General features: G+C 39.3%; 1 protein-coding gene across 3 annotated transcripts in view; it reads left to right on the forward strand.

Annotated features, from left to right (window-relative positions):
- Positions 1 to 3,608, forward strand: part of YES1 (YES proto-oncogene 1, Src family tyrosine kinase) — a 74,793-nt gene extending 71,185 nt beyond the window's left edge. For all 3 annotated transcript variants that reach the window (XM_005300361.5, XM_065585338.1, XM_065585339.1), the window contains exon 12: positions 1,632 to 3,608. In XM_005300361.5, the coding sequence (XP_005300418.1) occupies positions 1,632 to 1,840 (209 nt within the window). In that variant the 3' untranslated portion in view covers positions 1,841 to 3,608. The remainder of the gene's footprint in view (positions 1 to 1,631) is intronic.
- The last annotated feature ends 6,484 nt before the right edge of the window (positions 3,609 to 10,092 follow it).

Below are 10,092 nucleotides of genomic sequence, written 5' to 3' on the forward strand. Positions count from 1 at the left end.
ACCAGCTGGATCGGTGGGCAGCGATCGATCCAGCAGGGATCGATTTTTATGGGGTCTAGTCTAGACGCGATAAATTGATCCCTGAGTGCTCTCCCATCGACTCCTGTACTCCAGCGCCTCAAGAGGCGCAGGCAGAGTCGACAGGGGAGCAGCAGCACTCGACTCACTGTAGTGAAGACACCACGGTAAGTCGATCTAAGTACGTCAACTTCAGCTACGTGATTCATGTAGCTGAAGTTGCATAACTTAGATCGATTCCCACCCCCCCAGTGTAGACCAGGCTTAAGAGACTTAGTTAGGCATCCAAACTCAATGGAATTCAGAGGGTTTAGAGCACCATGCTCCTGTATGCCGAGATTTTCAAGAGAGCCAACACCTTTCCTGAACTAGGACAGCTATTTACCTAATAAAGTGTATTCTGAAATTTTGAAGTGTTTCTTTTTAGGGAAATATTTTGATAATTTTCATAAATGAATCCTTCAAAAGCCACTATTTTCAAAAACAGAAAATTGTGGGAGCTGGGGGGTATTGAGTATTTTTTTTTTTAAACTCTACTATTCATTTAAGCAGATAAATATAGACTTAGGAGCCTAACTTTAAGCTCCTGTTTTGGAAAATCCTGCTCTTACTCTTTTTGAAATGTAAAATGTATTTTTATAATTTTTATTCTAATTACACCTATCTAGTTTTTTGCCTTGCAGTTTAATTATTGCATGGTTACATTTAAAGTGCTTTAGGACCCCATAGTATCTTAAATCCCACTGATAAGGTTTAAGAGTACTGAGTACAGGAGAATATTAAACTTGCTTTCTACCTTCTCGCTTCTGAAATTTCAGATTTGGGGCTTTCTTGACTTGCAGCAACCTGATGCTGTCTGCAGCCAGAATGTGTACAGTATGTGTTGAAAATGGCTGCCTTATGGAAGGGTTCCACAGTTTTAGTTCAATAAATGTAAATAATATGAAATATTTTGATGTGTTGATTTGAGTTTATATAACACTTTTTTGTTCTGGGCAAGTTATCAATTGAACTTTAGTATAGAATCTCTTTTAGTATTCTGACAGGTTTCAGAGTAGCAGCCGTGTTAGTCTGTATCTGCAAAAAGAACAGGAGGTCTTGTGGCACGTTAGAGACTAACAAATTTATTTGAGCGTAAGCTTTCGTGGGCTACAGCCGAAGAAGTGGGCTGTAGCTCACGGAAGCTTATGCTCAAATAAATTTGTTAGTCTCTAAGGTGCCACAAGTACTCCTGTTCTTTTTAGTATTCTGTTCAGATCAAGTGGCCAATGAATAAAACTCCAGACAGGGTCTTGCTCTCCTTTGCAGGAATTTTCCCCAAGTAAATAGGAAATGTTCTGTAGCAAAAGCATTTGAATAAGCATGAGGATGGGCCAGTACTAACTATTTGAGAAACATGGGTAAAATTGAATATTTCAGAAAATATATTTATTTTAAAATTTACAAAATTAATCCAACATACTGTGTCTATAGGGAAGAGTCCCTTGTGGCAGTACATTTATCTTGAAAGTTAAATTTAACTCTCAGGTGGTCTGATGCCAGAAAAAAGCTGAGGAATTTTTGGAAACTGTTCTTTGTGTAATGTCATTAACACCTAAAATTCTTTATTGTAGGGATGGTGAATCGTGAAGTTCTGGAACAAGTAGAACGTGGGTATAGGATGCCTTGCCCACAGGGCTGTCCAGAGTCTCTCCATGAATTAATGAAACTGTGTTGGAAGAAGGACCCTGATGAAAGACCAACATTTGAATATATTCAGTCTTTCTTGGAAGACTACTTCACTGCTACAGAACCACAGTACCAGCCTGGAGACAATTTATAAGCCAACAACCTACATAACATGCACAAATCTGCCAAATGTAAAGGACTTTCGAAGGGTTCCTTGCTTCTTTAAAGGAATCAAAGGAAAGAAAATCTTCACTCTGCATGCTTTTAATGGCAAACTGGAATTCCATACTACAGTTGCACAAAACCACTTTTAAACTGTTGTACCCTAATTTACCAATGATGTGATTTCCCCCCCCCCCCTCAACCCCCCAACTGATTTCAGGGTCCAAAAGGAGTTTGCTGAAATTACTCAGTGGTAAAGTGAGTGTTGGGGCCTGACCATTACTAGCAAAAAAAACCCCTAACATTTAATAATACATTCTGTTAAAGGGAGAATTGTCTTAAATTACATGCGAGCTTGGGGTGGAAAAAATTTTAAACAAAGGAACTTTATGGGACCAAACAATTCCATTCCAGTTCTATAAAATTTCCTGTGTTCAGAATTAGATGGACTTTTCCCTTAAAGATGGTACAGCCATATCTGAGATACTGATAGTAATCTTCAGTTTAAGCTTCCTCTTGCATGGACTTAATTAGGATAGACAAGGTTAAAACAGAAATGTAAACAGTGTATGACAAACTTGATTAAATGCTAGACCTCAGTAGTGGAATTGGAGAGCATAATGCACTGTGTTCATATTTGTATTAATGTAACTGGAAAGTAGCATGAGAGATTTTTCATTTTTATTTTTTTCTGCATAGTTAAGAATAATGAAGATAACTATAAAATGAGGTAATATTTTATAAAGTTGTGTTGATAAAATATGATAAAGTTTGAACTTGAAACCATACAGTACAATCAGAGGGACAATTCTCTAATCTTTTAAGTTCTAGTCCTACAATGAGCTCTGTGTGGGAAGACTACCTAAACAAAGCTCATTGCAAGATCAAGATCTTAGCTGGTAAATGGTCACCTTTAGACAGTACACATTAAAACACAGATTTGGTACTGTGAGATGTGGCTAGTATGTATTAACAGTGATGGGTGCCACAAATGTAAAATGACACTAGTTCAGGGATTTGATTGCACTTTTGCTTTTCTTGACTATAAAGACTCTTACACACAGAATTATTTAAGTGAGAATAAATAGGAGAAGAAAATGTGAAGGCCTAAAAATTAGAGGGATAAAGTATATTTAATATTGACATAATACAGTGATGACAAACCTTTGCTGGCATTCAGCTCAGCTCACACTACATCTACGATATTTTCTTCAACTACTGATATATTAAGCAATAACTTCATGTCCTCTATTCATCTGGTGGCATGAAGTTTGGAATTTCAAATTAAGCTAACATACTTTAATTATTAAACTAAATAGTTTTCTCTAGTATCATGATGATGATCATACTATCCGTGTAGCACTATCTGACAAATGAATTTCATGCATGTGGGCAATATAGTTCTGGTACTAAAAATTGTTTTTCACATGTTTACACTACGTTCTTCATACTAAATCTCTCCACTAAATGGAACTTTGTAAGAACAGTGCCATCATTTTGCATTTTCCCTTATCTTCTATACACGTGTGATTATCAAATTTTAAAAGGGCTTTATGTAAAAAACCAAGAACACTATATGGAATTGTAATTTTTTTCTAAATATTTTAAAATGGGTAACACGATCGTACAAGTTTATGTATTAATACAGTTACAATAAAAATGCCAGAAAATGGTGCTGGCATTAATTGGATTTTAATGACTGAATGGAACAGTTCCTTGTAATAACATTTGTATAGTAAAGAAATAAAACACTAACTTAATGAGTTTGTTCATTGTAAATGGTTGTGTATTATAGAACTCCTCCAGAAAGAGTTTCTGTATGTATATGAAATTTTTATTTTTAATCATCTTTCACCTCAAGACATTGATATGGATCTTACCCTAACAAAAAGTTCAAATTCACGCTTTTTATATAATCGTAATAAGTTTAATTATGTAATTAAGTATTTTTATAAAGTATGGCATTGTGGAATTCTTTTGCAGAATTGGTTTAAAATAAATTTCTCCCTCATTGCACCTGATTTATTTAAAAAAAGATAAAATAGTTTGGTTTCAAAACTACTTCATCTGCTTGCTGCTTTTTGGAGGAAAATGTTTTGAAGCTGCAGAGAATTGAGTTCTGATTTCCCCCCCACCCCCCTTCCCCGTTGAAGCTATTTTTAATATACTTTTTGAGAGATTTGAATTGTGGTGTGTTTAAATCTATTGTGAAAGTGAAGATTTTTCTAGAGCACTTCAGAACTTCTTAGTAGTGATCATTTAGAACAAATCCTATCTAATCTTACAACTCTGGCCCCATACAAGGAACAGGTATTATGTGAATTCCCATAAGAGAAATTCCAAAGTAAACAAAATCCTCTAGTTGGGCATCACCTTACTACAGACAAGCATTTTTTGGCTCTCTTGTACCTTATCTGTTGTCAACAGCCATTATTGATTTCTGTGTAATTGTTCTTGGAAGTCATAAATCCGCTCTTGTGATAGACATAACCGTGTTCCTAAAGTTAAGAAACATCAGCTGTCACTACTGTCATTCAATGGGCACTTGCAGCCAATCCCAAATTCCCAACTGCAGAGGAGGGCCACTGTATATTAAGACTGTACTACTCAAAATGTTTTCTAAGCTACATCAAACAATTCTAATATAAAATTACAAAACAAAAGATTCTTTCTACACAAGTTATAAGCTGCGAAGTTTACCATATTTTTAGTATTTCCTGTAGTGTATCAATGTTTATTTTTTATTATTGATTTTAAATGGGAACAATTATGTAATATTTCTGGTAAAAATTGTACTCAAATCATTGTTCATCAGTTTTGTCATATACTTCTTTTGTGGAAGACTTTCAAACTGTTTCTATCATGCAGTGTTCTCAAGCTTTAGTATTTTTATATTACTTTTGAGTAATTAAAGTTCCAAAAGTACAAACGTTGTGTATGTGCCTACTCTTTAGAGAAAATAAGTAGCTACTTTAGCATAGTTATAAAAAGGGCCTTGTATATTCCTGAGTCTTGCAGCTATGGAATTGTACCCCTCATATAGTATTGTGCCATAGTGGTTTTTTTCTTGTTTGTAGCTCTCATGGGTTGTGAAGAGGACCTCGAAAAGGTAAACAAAACATAAACCAATGCAGTGTTGTCTTCATGAACTTGCAGACAGTCTGAAACAATTCAGAGAGCTGCAACCTTCCCCTTTGATCTAAGATGACGTTAACACCTAAAAGTGGTGATCCGTGGCAAATTAAAAACTGGAAATGTGGATAGAACTTAAAAATAACTAAATTTAATATCAAAATAAGTACCTCGGTATAGTGAAGGAATTGTTCATTTTCATGTTTAGATAAAATATTTAAAACAGAAATTTTAAAGGTGCTGTAGAACTTTGCATTTCCACCAACCTGCCACAAAATGCAACAGCTTTGCTGCAGAATACATTGGGAGTTCTCGTTGAAATGAATCAAAATATTGTAAGTGATTTAAGTTTATCACAAAACTGAGGATTTCAATTTTCTTTAGTCACTTTGTGTACAAACTTATTTCTGCTGTATAAAGATCTATTTTCAGAACAATTTTTTTCTTTCAGTCATACTTTTGCGTTAAATGAGAATAAACTCGACAGTATAAAAATTTCGGATCATTTGCACCCTCCTCTACATTTGCTGAACGCTGCCACTTTCTTCTGAGTTTCTGACTTATTTTAGATGAGAGAAAAAAAACATACGGTCCTAAATGCCATTTTCCTTTTTAAAAAATTAAGGGCCAGTTTTAGATTGTATACAGTGCGACCTGGGGAGAAATCAGAAGTTATAGAGGACCTGAATAAAAACTTACATACTCTGTTCACAGATGGATAGATGCCTGAAGAGGTCCGTGTAGCTTGAAAGCTTGTCTTTCACCAACAGAAGTTGGTCCAATAAAAGATATTACCTCATCCACCTTGTCTCTCTAATATTCTGGGACAAACGGCTGCAATAATGCTGCAAACAGATGCCAGCTTGACAACTCTGCAGTCCTCTCTTTATCCATAGGATAGCTACATGGGAGCACTGAAAGTTTTTCCTCTGCCCTGGCAATAGGTTTTTTTTTTTTAATTCTTCATTCCTGAAGACAGCTGAAACTGTCTACAACTGTACACTAACTATGATGTGGATGTCTACTAGTGCATTTTGCATGAGGCCATGAATATCCATTCAGTGGTAATAACTTTTATTTTTTCTTGACCTCAGCTGGATTTGAATTAGTGCCAGGTTCTGCATCTCTTTATCCAACCCCCCTCACCCACCCCCACACACTGAATTCATTTTCTGAGACATTTTCTAATAGTCATGTACATGTTGGGACTCCTCTCTGCTCTAGAGTTTGAAACTGCCAGTTCTTATAGCAGCTGCACAAATGGTTCCTGGTTTTGCTGAACCTCCCCCCCGACCCCCCTCCCCAAAAAAAGGTAACCTGACCACCCTGATGATGATGCCACAAATTGGGGAGAGAACTTACCCTATCACTTGTGGCTTTCTCAAAAACGAGGAGATCAACCTTGAAGACATCAGACTGGATTCAGGCAACTGCTAGCTCCTCAACAGCTGACTGCATGTACCACAAACTGATAAGGAGCACAAGCTATGTGACCAGAACTGACCTTGCTGGTTTTAGGTGGGTCTTCCAAATAGTTTTTCATCACTACTTCAGAAACCGAATGTCAGATGTTCGGCTGCGTGCGTATGTTCTTTTTGTGTGCTGTACTGGCTCTGGCCAGATAGCCCATACAGCAGGCTCCGACAGAATCTACCAATAAGACCACAAGACTTGGTTTAGTAGCGAAGGCACCCGGCCAGATGTATTGCCGAGGAAGCACAGTGCTAATGCGCCAGCTCAATGGTTACAGGTACACAACACATGTACACCTCTGACAATGGACCAGCTCAGTCAGGGGCGGCACTTTGTCCCCTAGACCAGACGAAGGATTAAGGCAACGTATCCCAACATTAATAGACTGAGACAACCAATTTAGCTGGATTCAGTAAAGCGTTTGATACTGTACCCCATGAGGAATTATTGGTTAAACTGGAAAAGATGGGGATCGATATGAAAATCCAGAGGTGGATAAGGAATTGGTTAATGGGGAGAATGCAGCGGGTCGTATTGAAGGGTGAACTGTCAGGATGGAGGGAGGTTACCAGTGGAGTTCCTCAAGGTTTGGTTTTGGGACCCATTTTATTTAATCTATTTATAACTGACCTCGGAACCGATTGCAGGAGTGGACTGATAAAGTTTGCGGATGATACGAAGGTGGGAGGCGTTGCCAATTCGGAGGAGGATAGGGATATTCTGCAGGGAGACTTGAATGAGCTTGTGAATTGGAGTATCAGAAATAGGATGAAATTTAATAGTGAAAAGTGTAAGGTGATGCATTTAGGGATGACTAACAGCAATTTTAGTTACAAGCTGGGGACGCATTGGTTAGAAGTAACGGAAGAGGAGAAGGACCTAGGGGTCCTTGTAGACCGCAGGATGACTATGAGTCGACAATGTGACGTGGCGGTGAAAAAAGCCAACGCAGTCTTGGGATGCATTAGGCGAGGTATATCTAGTAGGGATAAGGAGGTGCTGCTTCCATTGTATAAGGCACTGGTGAGACCTCATTTGGAGTACTGTGTGCAGTTCTGGTCTCCCATGTTTAAAAAAGATGAACTCAAATTGGAACGGGTGCAGAGAAGGGCCACTAGGATGATCAGAGGAATGGAAAACCTGTCGTATGAAAGGAAACTAGAGGAGCTCGGGTTGTTTAGTCTGACAAAGCGAAGGCTGAGGGGGGATATGATTGCTCTCTAAATATATCAGAGGGATAAATACAAGGGAGGGAGAGGAATTATTCCAGCTTAGTACTAATGTGGACACGAGAACGAATGGATATAAACTGGCTGTGGGGAAGTTTAGGCTTGAAATCAGACGAAGGTTTCTGACCGTCAGAGGGGTGAAATATTGGAACGGCCTTCCGAGGGAAACGGTGGGGGCGAGGGACCTGTCTGGTTTTAAGATTAAGTTAGATAAGTTTATGGAGGGAATGGTTTAATGGTAAAACATATTAGCCAAGGAATACCGAGCAATGGCAGGTAAATAGTATAATGGCTAACAAGGGTCAGGCTGGAGACTCTTGCCTACATGCTCGGGGTCTTACTGCTCGCCATATTTGGGGTCGGGAAGGAATTTTCCTCCAGGGTAGATTGGCTGAGGCCCTGGAGGTTTTTCGCCTTCCTCCGCAGCATGGGGCAGGGATCGCTAGCAGGAGGGTTCTCTGCCAATTGAAGTCACTAAAACACAGGATTTGGGGACTTCATCAGCAGAGTCAAGGGAAGGGTAGGGACGGTTTTGTGGCCTGCAGCATGCAGGGGGTCAGATCAGATGATCATAATGGTACCTTCTGACCTTAAAATCTATGAGTCTATGAGGATCAACAACATGCGTATCACCGTTTGCGTTTCATGACACATTTGTTACCTTCCCTTGTACTTTTCTCCTGATGTTTCAGGCAAATACCACTTTTCATTTTTGTCAAATCATTTTATCGTGTTCTAGGTTGAGGTGTTCCTGTGCTGGCCTGCTGGAATGTGTTTACATATTCAATGTGTGTTTTAGCAATGCTAGCAAATACCAGTGTTGAGTTCGTGTACCGAACACTGATTTGCAGGCAAGCATCTGCTTTTGACAGGGCCCGACTGTTGCTCATAGCATAACTTTTTTTGCTGACTTTGGTTCGGGTCTCAGGCCTTGCACCTGGCATATGCTTCAGCCTCTCTGTTTCTACTACACCTAACTGACTTGTCTACCATGAACACACTACTGTCTAGGGCTAATGTCCTCCTGTTGTGGGAGGGTTGTTTAACATCCAAACACAACATTTATTTTTATATAAAAGAATGGGCAGGGAGGGAGATGTTAAATGCCAGCGTTCTTTGTTCTTGGCCAACATATAGCCCACTAGCTCCTGCTGTCTAACATGCTATTGAGCTTTCCATGTTTATCAATTGCATTTTGTGTTCAGCAAATGTGCCAGCCTAGCTGTGAGCAGCTACCTGGCAGGAGGAAACTTGTGGTAGCCCTAGTGCCATCAGCAGTAATGCAATTCCAAATTGATCTGGAGTCCTCAAAAAGTCAGGATCACAGCCCACCCCTGGACATCCGTAGGGGTGGTGGTAGTGAATAATCTGTAATCTTTAGTGAAATCAGTGACAAGCTTTCAACCCTCCCACTTCGTTGGCAACTTTGTTTTCAGGGCTCTTTGACCAAGTAAAAGGGAAAGCTAGGACAACAGTTTTAAACTCCAGTGCTTCAACTTAGAAAGCTAAATCCAGCACTGAGATAAGTGGCCAAACTTTGTTTTTCCCAGTGGTGCTGAGCATTTGCCATCAGTGGGAGATATGGTGCTCAGCATCTCTCAAACAAATTTAAATCCCTACTTTTCAAGTTAGCTTAACTCAAGTTTAAAAATGTTTGCCTTTTATTTAAATGAAAGCTGAGGCTCTGTTTTACATTTCTGGGGTCTTTATATCAGGGAAAGAGGGTTAGCTGCTAGGAAGTTCATAATCCTAAAGAGGCTAGTAAGATCTACGCTACACGAGTTAGCCTGGCTTGATTGCTGGGAAGCCACACAGATGTGCACACACTTCTTCTGCTATCTGAAATTAAGAGGGTGTGGTGATTGCCTGGCAGTTTTCATACTCTTGTCTCCTATCTACTCTGCAACCATCACCAGCAAGGTCCAGGAAGGAGTGGGGCTAGGCAGGATCTTCACTTCCAGCTCATCTAAGATTCTTCTCCTATTCCTCTCAAAGGGAGAGGGGCCGTTCTGCAGTTTTTCTTTTTGCTCTCCCTGTGATGATGCAGGGTTCATAGCTGGCATAAACTGCAAGCCTGGAGTTATTTGCTGTTAGCAGCAAACTGGGAGGGGTAAATTCTGATGAGTTAAATAGTGCCAATTTGATATTTATTCAGCAAATTTAGTGTTTGATTCACACATTTCCCCTCCTAGGCTCTTGCTCTAAAGATTAGACATGCACACAGCCTCAAAAGTAAATGACCTTGGAAAACTTACGTGCATGTCAACAGCTCCCTGACATCAAAAGCTGTGCCAGCTGCCTTGTAACCACAGAGGCATTGCAGCAGTCCTAAAGCGATCACACATCAGAATATCTGAAATTGCTAGAATATGTGCTGATGTGGGCTCTAAGGGCTGGTCCACACTACCCC

The sequence above is a fragment of the Chrysemys picta genome, chromosome 2 (assembly GCF_011386835.1).
Source record: "Chrysemys picta bellii isolate R12L10 chromosome 2, ASM1138683v2, whole genome shotgun sequence".
NCBI lineage: Eukaryota > Metazoa > Chordata > Testudines > Emydidae > Chrysemys > Chrysemys picta.